The sequence below is a fragment of the Jaculus jaculus genome, chromosome 1 (assembly GCF_020740685.1).
Source record: "Jaculus jaculus isolate mJacJac1 chromosome 1, mJacJac1.mat.Y.cur, whole genome shotgun sequence".
Lineage (NCBI taxonomy): Eukaryota > Metazoa > Chordata > Mammalia > Rodentia > Dipodidae > Jaculus > Jaculus jaculus.
This window is the reverse complement of record NC_059102.1, coordinates 179,132,515-179,152,512: the sequence shown is the minus strand read 5'-3', so window position 1 is coordinate 179,152,512 and position 19,998 is coordinate 179,132,515. Positions and strand designations below refer to the sequence as shown.

Below are 19,998 nucleotides of genomic sequence, written 5' to 3'. Positions count from 1 at the left end.
ACCAGAAGTCTCCCTAGGCTGACCCACTGCAGAAAGATGGGAGCTGCAAGGTCCTTGTCTAGGAGACTGGTGATGTGGGCTTGCCCCTGTTCTGGGACAGGAGATGGGAGAAGACAGCCAGAGGCCAGGAGGCCTTGGATTTGACTCCTCCCAGGCAGTCACCACCCACAACTCATACAGCACCCAGGCCTGGAAGAAAGAGGACCTGCCTCTGGCTAAGAGGGGGAGGCCAATGTTGGCTGACCCTATCCCCTGGAGGACCCATAGGGCGAGGGGCAGCTTTCACCTGGGCCACACCCTTGTCTCCATTTCCAGCACAGATTTACTGATTCATAAGCACTTACTGTTTCCTGGGGTCCACACTCATATCTCCCTTAATTCTCACTCAAAGTGTTATGCCTACTGCACAGATGAGGAAACACTGAGGAAAGCCATCACCTTAGCTGTTAAGTCACTTGCCTGTGAAGCCTAAGAACCCAGGTTTGATTCTCCAGAACGGACGTTAGCCAGATGCACAACGTGGCACATGTCTGGAGTTCATTTGCAGTGGCTGGAGGCCCTGGTGTGCCCATTCTCTACCTATTTCTCTTAAATAAATTAATTAATTAAATATATTTTAAAAATAAAGACATCACCGTTGTTGACTGGGATAGGAAAGAGCCTAGGGGATTCTTGGGCCCCCCACTGGGCCACAGGTGCCCATATCTTAAGTAGAGAGGGGATGGGGTGAGGCCCACATGCCTTCTTCCTTGAAACCATCTGTCCCTAATCCATGGAGGACCTATCCTCCCAGATGGCAGGGGCGGACCTGAGGACTTTCTATCCATTAGGCCCCATGGCCCTGACCTGCTGACCTCTCCCTTGCCACTGATTTCTTCATATTGGTTCAACATTAACCCAGAGCGGGTCAGGACCATCTCTCAGATCCCAGGAGCTGACACACTATGGAGCACGTCCGAAGCCTGGGGCTACCTGGCTGCCTGGCCCTGGCTGTCCTGCTTAGCACTGTACACAGCCAACATGGTAAGGGGGGCATTTGGAGACTGGGACAGGCTGGAGGGTGTGGGCTGGGAGTCGGGGGGGGGGGGGGGTGTTGGACTTGGGGCCAAAGGGAGGCTGAGGGGAGGAAGGAGTGGAGGGGCAGGACGGAGGGGAGCTCTGGAGCTGATGCCCCGAGGAACTTCTGGGAGCTTCCGCCTCCCTCCCGGGCCAGGGCTGCCCTCCCCGAAGGCAGTGGTGCAGGGCGGGCCTGCCTCCTCTCCCCCGATGGCCAAGAAAGACGGTCAAGCTGTCCCGTGCCCCTCCTGGCCGCAGTGTTCCTGGCCCCTCAGCAAGCACTGTCGCTACTCCAGCGAGTCCGCAGAGCGAACAGCGGCTTCTTGGAGGAGCTTCGCAAGGGCAACCTGGAGCGGGAGTGCGTGGAGGAGCTGTGCAGCCACGAGGAGGCCTTCGAGGCCCTGGAGTCCACCAGCGCCACGGTGAGGACGCGAGGGGACGCCGGGCAGGTGCTGGGGGGAAGCCCGGGGCGCAGGTGACAGGTGAGCCACGAACCTCGCGGCGCTCTCCCTGTTGAGAACTTCGCTCGGCTTGGCTCTGAGCCCCACTTCACGGGGGCTGCAACCTCCCCAGTTGCAGTGGGGGGGGGCTCCCCACACCTGGGCTGTGTCAGCTTCAGGACCTGGTGATACACATGACATCAGGGGTCCTCCTGGAGCTCAGCATGCAGGCTACGCTGCGGCTTTCTAGAACATCTGCTACTGGCTGAACACTTTGAACTAATCTGTGCCATCCTTGCAAGGGCTACACCGGTGCCAGGAACCCTGGGCTCTGCCCCTCCTCATACACCCTCCTTTCTGAAACAAAAGGTAGGCTCTGCTAACCCGGGCAGAGACCTTATCTTGCCAGAGTTTCACTCCAGCCCTTGTCTTTCAGGATGTGTTCTGGGCCAAGTACACAGGTGAGTGGAAGGTAGGATTTACCCCAGGAAGGGAGGCTGGGAGTCTCCAGCTAGAAATGTTCTTCCTCCTGCGGCGTACGACCTCCCCTCTCCTCGGTCCCGGGCTCCCTTCCTCCCATTCATTATGTCGGTTCCTGTCACCCCTCCACCCTTTACTCAACCCCAGCCCCTCCCCACGCAAGCCCACAGGCGTTTCTGGTCTTTTCCAGTTTGTAATTCAGTGAGGAGCACCCGAGGGCCTTTCATGGAATGTATGGAAGGTGAGGAGGACTCAACTGGGGGGCCAGCAAGATATTGAGGGGAAGCTTGGGCGAACAGGCCTTCTTGTTCCTGAGGTCAAGGACATGGACATGTTTTTACCTGTGGTTTAGTGTCTGGCAGTTAGCAGGGTGATTAATGGTGAAGAAATAAAGGAATAAGTGGATAATTAATTAATCTTTGGGGTGTCATCCTCATTTGACTGACAGTAACTTCTGTCTACCCTACCTTGTGTCAGAGCTTTGAACACGTCACATTTATACTCCAAACCTTCATTTTTTTTGTTCTTTCTTTCTTTCTTTTTTTTTTTTTGGGGGGGGAGGGTTGGATTTCAAGGTAGGGTCTTGGTCTAGCCCAGGCTGACCTGGAATTCACTCTGTAGTCTCAGGCTGGTCTGGAACTGACAGCAATCTTCTTATCTCTGCCTCCCAAGTGCTGGGATTAAAGGCATGTGCCTCCACCCCTGGCTCCAAACCTTCACTTTTCAAAAAATATTTTCTTGCTGGAGAGATGGCTTAGTGGTTAAGGTGCTTTTCTGAAAAGTCAAAGGACCCAGGTTCTATTCCCCAGGACCCACATAAGCAATATGCACAAGGTGGCACATGCATCTGGAGTTCATTTGCAGCAGCTGGAGACCCTGGTGCACCCATTCTCTCTCTTCCTCCCCTTTCAAAAAGAGGCAGGCAGGGAGAGAAAATGGGCACTTCAGGACCTCTAGCCTCTGCAAACACACTCCAGATGCATGCGCTACCTTGTGCATATAGATTATGAGGGTGCTGGGGAAATGGAACATGGGTCCCTAGGCTACACAGGTAAACGCTTTAATCACAAAGCCATCTCTCCAGTCCCCAGACCTTCTGTTATTTTTTATTTATTTATTTATTTATTTATTTTTGTTTTGTTTTTAAAGGTAGGTCTCACTGTAGCCCAGGCTGACCTGAAATTCATTATGGAGTTTCAGGGTGGCCTTGAACTCACGGCGATCCTCCTACCTCTTCCTCCAAGTGCTGGGATTAAAGGTGTGTGCCACCACTCCCGGCTAAGACCTTCTTCGTTTTTTGTTTTTTTTTAAATATTTATTTATTTACTTATTTGACAGAGAAAGAGGGAGAGAGAGGGGGAGAGAGAGAATGGGTGTGCCAGGGCCTCCAGCTACTGCAAACAAACTCCAAACACGTGCACCCTCTTGTGCATCTGGCTAACGTGAGTCCTGAGGAACTGAACCAGGGTCCTTTGGCTTTGTAGGCAAATGCCTTAACTGCTAAGCCATCCCTCTAGACTCCAGACCTTCTTTTTTGCTAGTTGTTTTTTTATTTTGGTTTTTCTTTTTAAAAATATTTTATTTTTGCTGTGTGGTAGTTCACGCCTTTAATCCCAGCACTTGGGAGGTAGAGGTAGGAGGATTGCCATGAGTTCGAGGCCACCCTGTGACTCCGTAGTGAATTCCAGGTCAGCCTGGACTAGAGTGAGACCCTACTTTGAAAAACAAAAACCAAAAAAATATTTTATTTTTTATTTATATGAGAAAGAGATAGAGGCAGGCAGGTAGGTAGGTAGGCAGGCAGGTAGATAGATAGATAGATAGATGATAGATAGATAGATAGATAGATAGATAGATAGATGATAGATAGATAGATAGATAGATAGATAGATAGATAGATAGATAGATAGAACAAGTGTGCCCAGGGCCTCCAGCCACTGCAAATGAACTCCAGATGCATGTGCCACCTTGTGCATCTGACTTATGAGGGTCCTGGGGAATTGAACCTGGGTCCTTTGGCTTTGCAAGCAAGTGCCTTAACCACTAAGCCATCTCTCCAGCCCTATTTTGGTTTTTCAAGGTATAGTCTCACTCTAGCTGAGGCTGACCTGGAATTCACCAAGTAGTCTCAGGGTGGCCTCAAACTCACGGTGATCCTCTCCTACCTCTGCCTCCCCTGTGGTGGGATTAAAGGTATATGCCTCCACACCTGCCCCAGCTCTTTTTATTTTTCCTCCTTTTTTTGGGATAGAATTTTGTTATGCAGCCATGGTTGGCCTCAAACTCACAATCTTCCACTTTAACTTGCCAAATGCTGAGATCACAGGCATGTGTCCCTACACCTAGAAGGTGCTGGAGATCTTAAGATCATGGCATAATCTTTGCTTTCAAGAAACTCAATCTCAGTAACACACTAATACAAACCATTAAAGCGATTCCTGGAAAAATTCTTTCCCAATGCTAAGAATACAAAAGGGGCGTTTGGCTTGTCAGCAGAAGCACTGTTTACCTGGCCTTGTGTGACTCATGATAGACAAGCCCAGGAGAATTCCCAGCAAAGGAAACTGTATGGGCACAAGGAGCTAAGATAACAGGGAGACCAGGGGCAGATGAAAAGGACCTCGTTGAAGTTGCATGGTGACGTACACCTTTAATCCCAGCACTTGGGAGAGACAGAGGTAGGAGGATCACCATGAGTTCAAGACCACCCTGAGACTACATAGTGAATTCCAGCTCAGGTCAGCTTGGGCTACAGTGAGACCCTACCTCAAAAAGAAAGAAAGAAAGAAAGAAAGAAAGAAAGAAAGAAAGAAAGAAAGAAAGAAAGAAAGAAAGAAAGAAAGAAAGAAAGAAAGAGGGAAAGAACCTTGTTGGGTTGCAGAGATGGCTGCATGGTCAGGCGTGGTGGCGCACACCTTTAGTCCTAGCACACAGGAGGCAGAAGTAGGAGGATTGCTGTGAGTTCAAAGCCAGCCTAGGACTACAGAGTGAATTCCAGGTCAGCCTGGGCTAGAGCAAGACCCTACTTTGAAAAACAAAAACAAAAAAACAACACAAAAAGCCAGATGCACAAAATGGTATGTCTGGAGTTCATTTGAAGCAGCTGGAGGCCCTGGCGCATCCATTCTCTCTCCTTCTCTCTTTTTTTCTTTGAAAATAAATAAATAAAATATTTTTAAAAATCTTTAAAAGAGGGCTGGAGGAATGGCTCAGCAGTTAAAGTGTTTGCCTGCAAAGTCAAAGGCTCCAGGTTCGATTCCCTAGGACCCTCGTTAGCCAGATGCACAAGGGGGCGCATGCATCTGGAGTTCGTTTGCAGTGGCTGGAGGCATGCTCATTCTCTCTCTCTCTCTCTCTGTCAAATAAATAAATAAAAGTAAAATATTTTTTAAAAATCTTTAAAAGACATAAAAGGGCCTTGTTCTTTCTTTCTCTTTCTTTCTTTTTTTTTTTTTTCCATTGTACCTGTCATGAGGAGCCTGGAATCTCCATAAGGGCAGAACCACCTTGACTGTGACCATCCTATTCATGGCTATGTCCACAGTACCTGATAAGGCGCCTGTCATGTGGTTGTCACATGGGCACTTGTTGAATATACGTGGTGGTCACTGTTGGATAGTTGGGAGAACTGCTGGGTGTAGAGGAGGAGCTAGAGAAATGCAGACTAGGGATAGTGGAACAGGGAGGGCGTGGAGAGGGAGACGGATGGAGCTCTGCTAGGAGAGAGGGGACAAGCCCTTGGGACCCACTGCAACTTGAGCTGTGTGTCTGCAGGACACTGTGCCAAGGATCTGGGTGTGAACTACCGTGGGACTGTGAATGTTACCCGCTCTGGAATCGAATGCCAGCTGTGGAGGAGCCGCTACCCACACAAGCCTAAGTGAGTGATGGGCAGGCCTGTCTACCAGTGGGCTGAGAGCGGGAAGCAAGGACACACTAGGGTGGCACAGGTCCCCTGAGCAGTTTCTTCTTCCAGCATCAACTCCACCACGCACCCCGGGGCCGACCTGCAGGAGAATTTCTGCCGCAACCCAGATGGCAGCACTGAGGGACCCTGGTGCTACACCACAGATCCCACTGTGCGCAGGGAGGAATGCAGTGTCCCCGTCTGTGGTGAGCTGGGGCGAGGAGGTGGTCAATGGCCAAGGCTCAGGCAGCGTCACGGAGCCTAAAAGCCCGGAATGGGCACCAAGATGCTGGCCGTCTTCAAAGCTAGGGTTAAGGGTTCCACATGATCTGGGCCTGTTGGCCAGGAAAGCTGAGAATCCACAGTCTCTTCCTCTCCCTCCTGGGCTTGGCTACTCTATGCTCCAGGCTGTCATTCATTCCAAACATGCTTTCTGTCCTGGTGACGTACACTCTTCCAGGAAGCCCTCCCTGACCATCTCGATCCCCACCTTTCTCTGAGCACCACAGGACAAGCATCGAAAGACTGTGTCTGCCCCGCTTGACTCTTGTGGTTAATTCCCATGGTTACTTACTTAGCTGGAGCTACAGCATTGCTCAAAACACATGCCTGCAGTCCCTCAGGGCATCCTATAGTAAGCACTTACTTCTTACATCACCGAGGCTCGGCTGGGGCCACTGTGCTGCTCTCGGCGGCAGTTGCCAGTGTGTCTGGGGAATTGATCTATGGAGGCCTGGCCTGGCTGTGGTTCTGTAGGCTGACCCTGCTTCTTTGCTGCAGTTGGGCCCAGATATGTTCCACCTAACACTCATGCTGGGGCTGACGCTGGCATGTAGCAATTCCTGGGAGAAGGTCTTCCCATACCCGATGGCAGAGGGGCAGAACAGTGAATAGAAATACTGTCATAAGGTCTAGGTTCAGAACTGGCCATGGGTCCTGTCCATTTTCCTTCGGCCCAAGCAAGTCACATGATAAGGGCCAAAGTAAAGAGGTAAAATAGTGTCAGTCAATAAAAACCACAAGTTTAGCCTGGCATGGTGGCACAGCCTTTAATCCCAGCACTCAGGAGGGTGAGGTAGGAGGATCACTGTGACTTCAAGGCCAGCCTGGGACTACAGGGTGAGTTCCAGGTCAGCTTGGGCTAAAGTGAGACCCTCCCTCAAAAAAGAAAAAAAAAGGAAACTATAAGTTTTATTTTATTTTATTTTGAGACCCTGTTTCAAAGTATGTGGATATAAGGCTGGAGAGATGGCTTAGCAGTTAAGCTTGCAAAGGTAAAGGACCCAGGTTTGATTCTCCTGGACCTATGTAAAGCCAAATGCACAAAGTGACACATGAGTCTGGAGTTTGTTTGCAGTGGCTGGAAGCCCTGGCATGCCCATTCTCTCCCTCTTTCTCTCTCAAATAAATAAATAAATAATAAACAAAAAATTAAAAAGAAAGAAAGAAAGCTGGAAACTTTAATCCCAGCACTCAGGAGGCAGAGGTAGGAACATTGCCATGAGTTCGAGGCCAGCCAAACACTACAATAGTGAATTCCAGGTCTGCCTGGGATATAGCGAGAGCTTACCTCCAAAAACCATAAATAAATAAATAGAAAGCTGGGGGCCAGGTGTGGTGGTGCACGCCTTTAATCCCAGCACTCGGGAGGCAGAGCACCATGAGTTCAAGGCCACCCTGAGACTACATAGTGAATAAGTGAATTCCAGGTCAGCCTGGGCTAGAGCAAGACCCTATGTTTGAAAAAAAAAAAAAAAAAAAAACCCAAAAAAACAGGATAAAAGAAAAACAAAAAAGGAAAAAAAGCTGGGAAATGTTTCTGTGGTTGAGCACTTCCCTAGCATATTTGAGGCCCTGGGTTCAGTCTCTAGTACCACATTAAAACAGTTGCACCAGGGCTGGAGAGATGCCTTAGCCATTAAGGCCCTTGCCTGCAAAGTGAAAGGATCCAGGTTTGATTCCCCAGGACCCACATAAGCCAGATGCACAAGGCACACGCATCTGGAGTTCATTTACAGTGCTGAAGTCCCTGACACACCATTCTCTCTCTCAAATAAATAAAAAATTTAAAAACAAACAATTGCACCAGTATTTCAACCCACTAAACATGGGTATCTGTCCCTTTGTTAGGTCTGTTTCATCCTGAGAGGTATCATTAAAACAATGACCAATTATATTACCAAAAACAGCTACTTTAAGGCGGGCATGGTGGCGCATGCCTTTAATCCCAGCACTTGGGAGGCAAAGGTTAGAGGATTACTATGAGTTCGAGGCCACCCTGAGACTACAGAGTGAATTCCAGGTCAGCCTGGGCTACAGTGAGACCCTACCTTGAAAAAAAAAAACAGACTCTGTAACAATAGCATCAGGGCGGGGGAGATGGTCCGTGGTTCACGGTGCTGGCTCTGCAAGCCGTTGACTAGAGTTAGCATGGGGATCCTATGGTCATGGAAGGCAGAGTCGAGCCTGGAGAATCCCGGGCAGTAGAGCAAAAGACCCATCTGAAACAAGGCGGGAAGGAGAGGACCAATACGTGTGTGGGGGCTGTCCTCTGACCTCCACCTGTGTGCCATGGCCGTGCCATTCTTACTCCCCCCCACCCATCACACACACCACCACAAACCACTACCAACAGATAGCGCAGGAGGCCGTACCTGGGACCATCGTGGTTTACTATCTCCCAGATACTCCTGTCGCTGGCCTGGGCACACAGGCATTGTAAACTTTTTGAAAGGCTGGGGGGCTGGGGAGCAGTTAAGCTGCCTGAAGTCACACAGGCAGGTAGCAGCAAGACAGGGATTCTAGTTCTCTTCGTTGAGCTCCCCTGTGTCCCCCCATCTCTGGCCTCTTGCTTCTTTCCCCACCAGGCCAGGAGGGCCGTACCACTGTGGAGATGACTCTCCGATCTGGCGGTTCCAAGGGGAATCTGTCACCTTCCCCTCCCAGGGAACAGTGCGTCCCTGACCGTGGGCGGCTGTACCAGGGGCATCTGTCGGTGACAACGCTTGGCTCTTCCTGCCTGCCCTGGGCCAGCGCGCCGGCCAAGGCCCTGAGCAAAGACCAGAGCTTCAACCCGGATGTGAGACTCGTGGAAAACTTCTGCCGCAACCCCGATGGGGATGAGGAGGGCGTGTGGTGCTATGTGGCTGGGGAGCCTGGTGACTTTGAGTACTGTGACCTCAACTACTGTGGTGAGCGGGCAGAGGAGGGGTCCGGAGGCAAAGCCTGGAGGGCATAACACCAGCACTCACTCCCACTTCCCAAAGCTAACGTGCGCATACGGGAGTGAGTTCATTACCACCTTACAAACCCTCACCCAATAGGTCCTAGGCCCATTTTACAGGTATGTAAATGGAGGCTGGAGAGGTTGTTAAGAAGTGCACGTGTGCTCTTAACCTCCGCATCAAATGCCCTCCAAGGCCCACTTGGGGCTTGGGAAGGTGGGGCGCTGTTAGAACCGTCCAGCTCAGCCCCAGCCAGTGCCCTGGTCCTTACAGAGGAGGCAGTGGAAGCGGAAGCGGGGGACCTGCTGGGCCAGGATGAGGAAGAGACCATCGGAGGACGCACCACAACCGAGGAGTACCAGACCTTCTTTGATGAGAAGACCTTCGGCGCCGGGGAGGCAGGTGAGGCCTCGGCGGGCGTCCCTGGGGTGTGCTGGGGTGGGTAGTTGACCACGCTCACGGCTGGCCGCGCTTGCTCCACAGACTGCGGCCTGCGACCCTTGTTCGAGAAGCAGTCCTTGAAGGACAAAACGGAGAAGGAGCTGCTTGACTCCTACGTCATCGACGGGCGCATTGTGGAGGGCTGGGACGCTGAAATCGGCATCGCCCCCTGGTGCGTACACCACCCCCCCCCAAACCCCGCCGCAGGCCACCCCCAGCCCTGCAGAAACCGATGTGCGCGCAGGCCCGCAGATGACCAGCCTTAGAGCTCAGACTGACCCCATCGTGTCTCCTAAAGCACATGGAGGAGCTGAGGCCCAGTGAGCTGCTGTGACTCGCCCCCAGGCGGGTTGCAGAGTGGCACAGGCAGGACTTGAATCTGATTCTTCGGGCTCCAGAGCTGTGCTTAAGCCTTGTAGATTCCACACTGGGAGAAGCTGGGAGGCGTGCAACAAAGTGGGGGGACCTGCAGTGTCTGTCATATGAGGGGGCCTATGCTCCTCCAGGGCGGCCTGGTCAAACCGAGCCAAGGAGGCAGCCTTGTCTATTAGCTCTTTTCTTTCTTTTCCCTTTCTCCCTTCTTTCTTCCTTGTGTGTGTGTGTAGGGTGGGGGCAGTACAGGCATCTTCCTCAACCATTCTCCTCCTTATTTATTAAGATAGGTCTCAACAAACCCAGAGCTCACTGTTTTTGCTATTTTAGCCCAGAGATCCATCTGTCTCTACTCTCCAGCACTACGTGTAAATGCCATGCCCAGCTCTTTTTTTTTTTTTTTTTCGAGATAGTAGAGTCTAGCTGTAGCCAGGGCTGACCTGGAATTCACTATGTAGTCTCAGAGTGGTCTCTACCTCATGGCAATCCTCCTTCCTGTGCCTCTGTAGTGGGATTAAAGGTATGCACCATCAAGCCTGGCTTCTTCTTTTTAAAAACATTTATTTATTTATTTATGAGAGATAGAGGTTGGTTACAGGGCCGTCAGCCACTGCAAATGAACTTCAGACGCATGTACCACCTTGTGCATCTTGCTTACGTGGGTGTTGGGGTATCAAATCCAGGTCCTTTGGCTTTGCAGGCCAAGTGCCTTAACTGCTAAGCCATCTCTCTAGCCCAGGAATCTTTTTATTGTTATTATTGTTTATTTGAGAGACAGAGAGAAAGAAGCAGAGGTACACAGAGTGGCAGATACAGAGAGAATGAGCACGCCAGGGCCTTCAGCCACTGCAATTGAACTCCGGACACTTGCGCCACCTTGTGTGTGCTCATGTGCCACCTTGTGCATCTGGCTTACATGGGCTCTGGGGAGTTGAACCTGGGTCCTTAGGCTTTGCAGGCAAGTACTTTAACTGCTAAGCCATCTCTCCAGCCCCTCCCCCCTTTTTTATTTTTAAGGTAGGGTCTTGCTCTAGCCCAGGCTACCTAGGATTCACTATGTAGTCTCAGGCTGGCCTTGAACTCACAGTGATCCTCCTACGTGCTGAAATTAAAGGTGTGCGCCACCACACCCAGCTTTTTTTTTTTTTTTTTTTTTAATAGTTTTGGTGTAAAAGACTGTAAGTCCAGGCTGATTTCACATTCACTGTATAGCATGGAATGATCTTGAACACCCGCCTGCCCCAGCCTCCTTCATGCTGGGATTTTAGGCATAGACCACCATGCTTGCACCATTAGCTCTTAGTTTAGAACTTCTTTCCATGTGTAGGGCTGGTGAAGGGCTGTGCCCCAGATCCTAACGTCTCCTATTTCCTTTCAGGCAGGTAATGCTCTTCCGGAAGAGCCCCCAGGAGCTGCTGTGTGGGGCCAGCCTCATCAGTGACCGCTGGGTCCTCACAGCTGCCCACTGCCTCCTGTACCCACCCTGGGACAAGAACTTCACCAAGAATGACCTTCTGGTGCGCATTGGCAAACACTCCCGCCACAGGTATGGGTGGAAGCCCATGGTGACTGGCCAGGACCTATGGTGCTCCCGAGTGGCCATGAAGGGCTGTGGTGGCTGAGTCCTGTGGATGTGGTTGTAACCCCCTCCACAATGACTTCTGAAGAGTCCCCACTGGAAAAGTCTATATGGCCATGTCCTGATCCAGGCTTGGAGCTGGGGATAGAAAGGGAAATCCTGCTGTGTCCCCAGCTCCATTCCGGATACCAGGATATTGTAGTCACTTCTGCACATACTGTCTGAGCATTGTATGTGGCCTGTGCCCATCCTTTTCTCCCTGGCCTGTGACTCCAAAACCCCATGTGGCTTTAGGACTGGGAATTAGCTGCCAAAGGGCTGCCTGGAAGGAGCTAGTCCTGTCCTCTCCCTGGTGGCCCAGTGGTCACCCGCCTCCCAGACTATGCCCCTCCTTAGGGCATCAGAGGGTTTCCATGGTGGGTCTACAGCACCCAGTTTCTCTGCCGCGGTCTGTGCAGGTATGAGCGGAATGTTGAGAAGATCTCCATGCTGGAAGAGGTCCACATCCACCCCAGGTACAACTGGCGGGAGAACTTGGACAGGGACATCGCACTGCTGAAACTCAAGAAGCCAATCACCTTCAGTGACCACATTCATCCGGTGTGTCTGCCCGATAAGCAGACAGCGGCCAGGTCAGCACAGTGGCCTGGGCTAGGGTCTGGTGCTATGGGGGATGGCAGATATTTACAGGCCACAGCTTCAGGGCATGAATGAAAAAGTCCTCTTTTCTTTCTTTCTTCTCTCCCTCCCTTCCTTCCTTCCTCCCCCTCCCCTTTCTTTCTTCCTGTTTTTCCAAGGTAGGGTTTCACTGTAGCCCAGGCTGGCCTGGAATTCACTGTGTATTCTCAGGATGGCCTCAAACTCATGTTGATCCTCCTACCTTTGCCTCCTGAGTGCTGGGATTAAAGGTGTGCACCACCATGTCCAGCCTCCAAAGTCCTTTCTTTTCAGGGCTGCTGTCTTAATTTGGTTTCTGGGGAATGGTGTCGGGACTGGGAGACTCTCAGATGTTGTTGGGAACAATTCTTTCTCATCAGGTCCTTCTCTTTCATCAAAGATTGCTTCAGGCTGGACACAAAGGGCGCGTGACAGGCTGGGGCAACTTGCGGGAGACGTGGACAGCCAGCATCAACGAGGTGCTGCCCAGCGTCCTGCAGGTGGTGAACCTGCCTATCGTGGAGCGGCCCGTGTGCAAGGCCTCCACCCGGATCCGCATCACCGATAACATGTTCTGTGCTGGCAAGTTTGTGTGTCTAGGGCTGGGGGAACAGTGAGCAACAGTGTTGGAAGGCTTGAACCACACCTGGGCTCTAGGCACTTACAAGTCAGGTAACTGCAAGCAAGTGGCTGAAGCTCTTGAAGGCAGTTTCTTTAATTTTATGTATTTATTTACTTGAGGGGGGGGGGGGAGAGAAAGAGAATGTGAATGGGCACACCAAGGCCTCCAGCCACTGAAAACAAACTCCAGATGCATGCGCCACCTTGTGCATCTGGCTTACATGGGACCTGGGGAATTGAATCTGGTCCTTAGGCTTCATAGGCAAGTGCCTTAACCACTAAGCCATCTCTCCAGCCCTTGAAGGCTGTTTCTTCTTGGGCCAAAGGCAGATAAACGTCTCCATGCTATGAGACTGAGTTAGGGTTAAAGGGGGTAGCATTTGGTCTAAGTCCACTAGTTCCTATTTAGTATATCTGAGTTTAGATCCTGGTTGGGGAAGAGCCATTCCTTCAATAACTAAGTGAGCAGTTATTGAGTGCCTGCGATATTAAGCATTCAAGAGCATAGGACAGGGACTCAAACAGTCCTGTAGGAACTTTCTTTCCAGAAGGATCAGAATGTCCACATTAGTACTGTAAAGAGAAAAGAAGCTGAAAACTGGGTGTGGTGGTGCACACCTTTAATCCCAGCACTCGGGAGGCAAAGGTAGAAGGATCACTGTGAGTTCAAGGCCACCCTGAGACTCCATAGTGAATTCGAGGTCAGTTGGGGCCAGAGTGAGACCCTACCCTGAAAAGCCAAAAAAAAAAAAAAAAAGAGAGAGAGAGAGAGAGAGAAAAGAAGCTGAGAGAGAGAGAGAGAGCCAGAGGCAAGGGTGACCTAATACTGTGGTTAGGACTGGAGAGATGGCTTAACAATTAAGGCGCTTGCCTGCAAACCTTAGGGACCCAGGTTGGATTCTTCAGGTTCCAGGTAAGCCAGATGCACATGGGTGGTACATGCATCTGGAGTTTGTTTGCAGTGTCTTAGAGGCCCTGGCATGCCTATTCTTTCTCTTCCTCTCTAACAAATAAATAAAAATAACACTGTGCTTAGAGGAGGTTGGAGGAGATCTCTCTGAGAAGGTGATGTTTGAGCCGAGGCTGGAGGAAGTGAAGGAGTGAGCCAGACAAGGACGGGGCAGGTGTGCTGTACAGCGGGTCTGAGGGATGGCCGGGCAGGAAAACCTGCTGGATTTTTTTTTTGCAGCAGCAGCAAATCTGGTGAGAACATGGAGGATGCAGTGATAAAGGGGTTCAGTCAGTTGACATTAGCATTTGTGTGTGTGCATAGCATATGCGTGTATGCATGTTTGGATGTGTGGAGGTCAAAGGTCAATGCCACTCTCCTCCTCATTCTTTGAGACGGCTGAATTTAGAGCTTGGTGATTCAGCTAGCCAGCGACCCCCAAGGACTCCTGTCTTTGTCTCCCCAGCACAGGGATTATTACCAGCACTTGCCACCATGCCCAGCATTTTACATGGGTTTTGGGGATCTGCACTCAGGCCCAACCCCTTGCATAGGAAGCACTTTACCCATTGGGCCATCTCCCCAGTCACAGGAAGCTTTTATTGAGTGAGATGGGAAACAATTGAGGGGGTTCGGGCAGGTGAGTAAATAATGATCGGACTTTTTATTTTTTATTTATTTATGAGAGAGAGAGAGAGAGAGAGAGAGAGAGAGAGACAGAGAGGAAAGGAGAGAGGGAATGAGAGAATGGGCACACCAGGGCCTCTAGCCACTGCAGATCTACTACAGATGCATGCATCACTATGTGCATCCGGCTTATGTATGTCCTGGGGAATTGAACCTGGGTTTTTATTTATTTTATTTTTATTTTTCAAGGTAGGGTCTCACTGTGGCTCAGGCTGACCTGGAATTCACTATGTAGTCTCAGGGCAGCCTCAAATTCTCGGTGATCCTCCTACCTCCGCCTCTCGAGTGCTGGAATTAAAGGTGTGCACCACCGTGCCCAGCTTGAACCTGGGTTTTTAAGCTTTGCAGGCAAATGCTTTAACCACTAAGCCATCTCTCCAGCCCATGACCTGACTTTTAAAAAATTAATACTTAAAATTTTTACTGCCAGAAACTGGGCATGGTGGCTCATGCCTTTAATCCCAGCACTCAGAATACAAAGGTAGGAGGATCAACATGAGTTCGAGGCCATCCTGAGAATACACAGTGAATTCCAGGTCAGCGTGAGTGCTAGAGTGAGACCCTGCCTCAAAAAAACCCCCCAAAAAACCAAAAAAACAAAAAAACCCAAAAAACAAAAAACAAACAAACAAAAAAAAAACCTGTCAGGGTGGAGAGATGGTTTTAGCGGCTAAGGTGCTTACCTGTGAAGCCAAAGGACCTCAGTTTGATTTCCCAGTACCCACATAAGCTAGATGCACAAGGTGGTGTATGCATCTGGAGTTTGTTTGCAGTGGCTGGAGGCCCTGGTATGTCCATGCTCTCTCTCTTTCCCTTTCTCAAATAAATAAATAAAAATAAAATATTTTAAAAAGTTTGCTGTCATTTCAGACTCACAAAAAGTTGCAAAAATAGAGCCAGGCATGGCGGTAGGAGTGCCCCAGGGCCTCTTGCATCTACAAAGGAACTCCAGATACATGCACCACTTTGTGCATCTGGCTTTTATAAGGGTACTAGGAAATTGAACCTGGGTTGTCAGGTTTTGCAAGCAAGCACCTTTAACCCCTAAGCCATTACCCTAGTCCTATTTACTTATTGTGGTGCTGGATGAACATAGTCTCACACATGATAGTCAAGTGCTCTACCACTGAGCTATAGTCCTAGCCCCTTATTACCTTCTATTTAGTTCACTTATGTCCTTATTTAAAGTTCATTTGGACTGTCTTGTACTGGATTTGGTGTGCTAAAATACATTACCAGGTCTAGGAGTATGGCTTGGTGGCAGTTAGCATGCACACTGCCTAAGTTGGATCCTAGCATACAGTTAAAAAAATTTACCAATGTCTGTTTGATTTGTATCTTATGCTTTCGAAGTTCATAACTGTGGAGCTGGGTGCGGTGGCGCACACCTTTAATCCCAGCACTTGGGAGGCAGAGTTAGGAGGATCGTTGTGAGTTCGAGGCCACCCTGAGACCATAGTGAATCCCAAGGTCAGCCTGAGCCAGAGTGAGACCCTACCTCAAAAAAAACAAAAAATAAAAATAAATCATAACTGTGGTTAATATGTTATTTGCTGCAGATATTTATAACTTTTTATTTTTTAATCTTTATTTATTTGAGAGAGAGGGAGAGAATGGGTATGCCGGGGCCTCCAGCCACTGCAATCAAACTCCAGACATATGTGCCACCTAGTGCATCTTGCTTACATGGCTTCTAGGGAGTCAAATCTGTGTCCTGAGGTTTCCTTAGCCTTAACCACTAAGCCATCTCTCCAGCCCTATTTATTCATTGTTAACTGTACCTTTTAAAATAGTCTTTGCTTTGGGATACTATCATTGCTTTTATTTATTTATTTTTTTCTTGACCTAAGGTCTCACTGACCTGGAACTTGCTCTGTAGTCAGGCTGGCCTTGAACTCAGTGATCTACCTACCTCTGCCTCCTGAGTGAATGTTGGGATTAAAGGCATGTTTCACCAGGACAAATAACTTTATGAGAGAGAAAGAGAGAATGGGTGCACCAGGGCCTCTAGCCACTGCAAATGAACTCCAGACACATGCTCCCCCTTGTGCATCTGGCTTACATGGGACCTGGAGAATCGAACCTGGGTCATTAGGCTTCGCAGGCAAACACCTTAATCACTAAGCCATCTCTCCAGCCCATTACTATTTTTAAGTAAAATATATTTTATTTATTTATTTGAGAGAGAGAATGGACACACCAGGGCCACCAGCCACTGCAAAAACAAACTCCAGGTTCATGTGCCACCTTGTGCAACTGGCTTCATGTGGGTACTTGGGAAATAGCACCTGGGTCCTTTGGCCATCTCTCCAGCTGCCAGCTTGCCTTTAAGAGTCATTCTTGGATTAGGGAGATGGCTCAGTTGATAAAGTGCTTGCCGTGCAAGTGTATCTGAGCTCAGATCCCCAGAACTCATATACAAAAGCCAGATGCTGTAGTGGGAGCATCTGTAATCCAGTGTACCTACAGTGAAAAGGAAGGTGGAGACAGGAGCATCACCTGGAAACCCATGGGCCAGTAGCCTGTAAAGCAGTGGTGAGCAGTGAGAGCCTGTCTCAAACAAGGTGGAAGGCAAGCAAGGACTGACAACCGAAGCTGTCCTCTGACCTCCACACATGCTCCACTGTATATACATACCTGCACTCTCACGTGAGCACACGTACCAAAAAGTAAATGAAAAAAAAAAAAAAAAAGCCGCTCTTGGGGCTGGAGAAATGGCTTAGTGGTTAAGCACTTGCCTGTGAAGTCTAAGGACCCCGGTTCAAGGCTCAATTCCCCAGGACCCATGTAAGCCAAATGCACAAGGCGGCACATGCATGTGCAGTTCTTTTGCAGTGGCTGGAGGCCCTGGCGCTACCAATTATCTCTCTCTCTGCCTCTTTCTCTCAGCTATCTGTCGCTCTCAAATAAATAAAAATAAAAATAAATTTTAAAAAGTCACTCTTGATGGATGTGGTGGTGCATGCCTTTAATCCCAGCATTTGGGAGGCAGAGGTAGGAGGATCACTATGAGTTTGAGGCCACCCTGAGAATACAGAGTGAATTCTAGGTCAACTTGGGCTAGAGTAAGACCCTACCTTGAAAAAGAAAAAAAAAGCCACTCTTGGGCTGGAGAGATGGTGTATGGTTAAGGCGTTTACCTGCAAAGCCATAGGACCCAGGTTCAATTCCCCAGGACCTATATAAGCCAGATGCACAGGGTGGCACATGTACCTGGAGTTTGTTTGCAGTGGCTGAAGGCCCTGATGTGTCCATTCTTCCTATCTGCTTCATTCTTGGGCTGGGGAGATGGCTCAAGTGGTTAAAAGTACTTAAAGAAACCTGACAATCTGAGTTTAGAGCTCAGAACCCAGGTAAAGCCAGATGCAACAGCTCAGGCATCTGTAACTGCAAATCGCCTACAGCCATGGGAGGCAGAGTCAGGAGAATCCCAGAGCTCGCAGGTCAGCTAGTTTAGCGTTCATGGTGGCAAACGAGATGGAAGGGCTAGGTCCAATACCCCAAGGTTGCTAGGTGTGGTGATGCATGCCTTTAATCCCAACACTTGGGTGGCAGAGGTGGGAAGGATCACATGAGTTTGAGGCCACCCTGAGACTACATAGTAAGTTCCAGGTCAGCCTGGGCTAGTGAGACCCTACCTCAAAAAGCCAAAAAAGAAAAAAAAAAAAAAAAAAAGGAAAGGAAAGAAAGAAAAAGAATATTTATCACAGTGTTTGGGAACGTAACACCAAAACCAAAAAGTTATTCTCCCACTGGGTGGGGAATGGATTGTAGGTCTACATGTAGGTCAGCAGAGTAGAATTACTGGTGTAGTTCAGGAGAAGGAGTGTGTGACTTGGCTGGGGGTGTAAGTGGTGAGAAGGGGCGGAAACTGGGACTACCTTGGAAGCTAGAGCCAACAAGATCTATTAAAAGACTGGATGTGAGGAGTGAGGAAACAAAGTTAAGGCTGACTAACTAGGTGGTGTCAATTAGGTGCTCTTGGGCTGTGGTTCTTTAAGGAGAGTGCTCCTCAGCAGTGCTGTTCTTTCTCAAGGTTACAAAATCGAGGAAGGGAAGCGAGGGGATGCCTGTGAAGGTGACAGTGGGGGACCCTTTGTCATGAAGGTAAGCTTCTCTAAAGGCCAGACAGGTGGGCAATCTCTGGGTTGGGAGGGCTAGAAGAACCTGTTTTCACAAACAGTTGCCTGGCACGGTAACACTGCCGCCCCTTGGGCTTGATTATTGGAAACCCCATTTTTCTTCCTCAGAGCCCCTATAACAACCGCTGGTATCAAATGGGCATTGTCTCCTGGGGAGAAGGCTGTGATCGGAATGGGAAGTACGGCTTCTACACACACGTGTTCCGCCTGAAGAAGTGGATACAGAAGGTCACTGAGAGATCTGGATAGGGGCCACTGATACTATGCAAATCACAGACCAAACCGGTGAAAGAAGCATTTGTGTGGTTTGTTTCTAAAATGGTAGTTCTCAATAAAAGTGGCTGTTAGTCAGCTTCCAGTGCTGTTCATGGGGCCACTTTTGACTAGGCTCAGGAAGAGCCAGTTAATGCTGTGGGATTCACAGGCCTTCAAGGAACACATCTCCAGAACAGGTCAGAGGAGAGGGGTGATGGCAGATTGAATTTATGAGCATTTAGAAAATGCCACACACCAAGCTTTAAGGGACTGTCTCATTTAATCCTAACAACAGGGTACGTGTGATCCGTATAAGAGGTAGGTGAGTAAACAGATTTAAAAAGTAGCTTATTCAAAGTTACAAAGCTGAAAAATCAAAGCAAGACTTGACACAGAGGATAGAAAGGTCTGTGCTTTTGCTTAGCTGTCAGGGTTGAAAACAAGAGGACAGTTTTGGTAGTGCACACCTTTAATCCTAGCATTCAGGAGGCAGAGGTAGGAGAATTGCTGTGAGTTCAAGACCAGCCTGAGACTACAGAGTGAATTCCAGGTCAGCCTGGACTAGAACGTGACCCTACCTCAAAGAAAAAAAAAAAAGTCTATCTACCTATCTTTATTGTGCTGGAGAGCTGGCTTAGCAGTTAAGGCGCTTGCCTACAAAGCCTAAGCTTAGACCCATGTTCAACTCTCCAGATCCCACAAAGGTGAGGCAAGCACAAGGTTGCCCACTAGGTGGTGGAAGCACCTAGAGTTCGATTGCAATGGCCAGCCCTAACACACCAATTCTTTCTCTCTCTAAAATGAAAAATTAAAAAAGAAAAAATAAGGGCTGGAGAGATGGCTTAGCGGTTAAGTGCTTGCCTGTGAAGCCTAAGGACCCCGGTTCGAGGCTTGGTTCCCCAGGTCCCATGTTAGCCAGATGCACAAGGGGGTGCATGCGTCTGGAGTTCGTTTGCAGTGGCTGGAAGCCCTGGTGCGCCCATTCTCTCTCTCTCCTTCTATCTGTCTTTCTCTCTATGTCTGTCTCTCTCAAATAAATAAAAAATGAACAAAAAAAAAGAAAAAAAAAAAAGAAAAAAGAAAAAATAAGGCTGGGCGTGGTGGCGCACGCCTTTAATCCCAGCACTTGGGAGGCAGAGGTAGGAGGATTGTCATGAGTTCAAGGCCACCCTGAGATGACAGAGTTAA

At 49.3% G+C, this 19,998-nt stretch overlaps 1 protein-coding gene across 1 annotated transcript; it reads left to right on the top strand.

The window, feature by feature from the left end:
* The first annotated feature begins 938 nt into the window (after positions 1–938).
* F2 (coagulation factor II, thrombin) lies at positions 939–18,833 on the top strand. The gene is made up of 14 exons (XM_045138587.1): positions 939–1,023; positions 1,315–1,478; positions 1,933–1,957; positions 2,167–2,217; positions 5,751–5,856; positions 5,953–6,089; positions 8,751–9,074; positions 9,381–9,509; positions 9,591–9,720; positions 11,299–11,466; positions 11,958–12,131; positions 12,557–12,738; positions 18,450–18,520; positions 18,664–18,833. The coding sequence occupies exons 1-14, from the start codon at positions 945–947 to the stop codon at positions 18,802–18,804; spliced, it is 1,881 nt and encodes a 626-aa protein (XP_044994522.1). The 5' UTR covers positions 939–944; the 3' UTR covers positions 18,805–18,833.
* Positions 18,834–19,998: the final 1,165 nt, after the last annotated feature.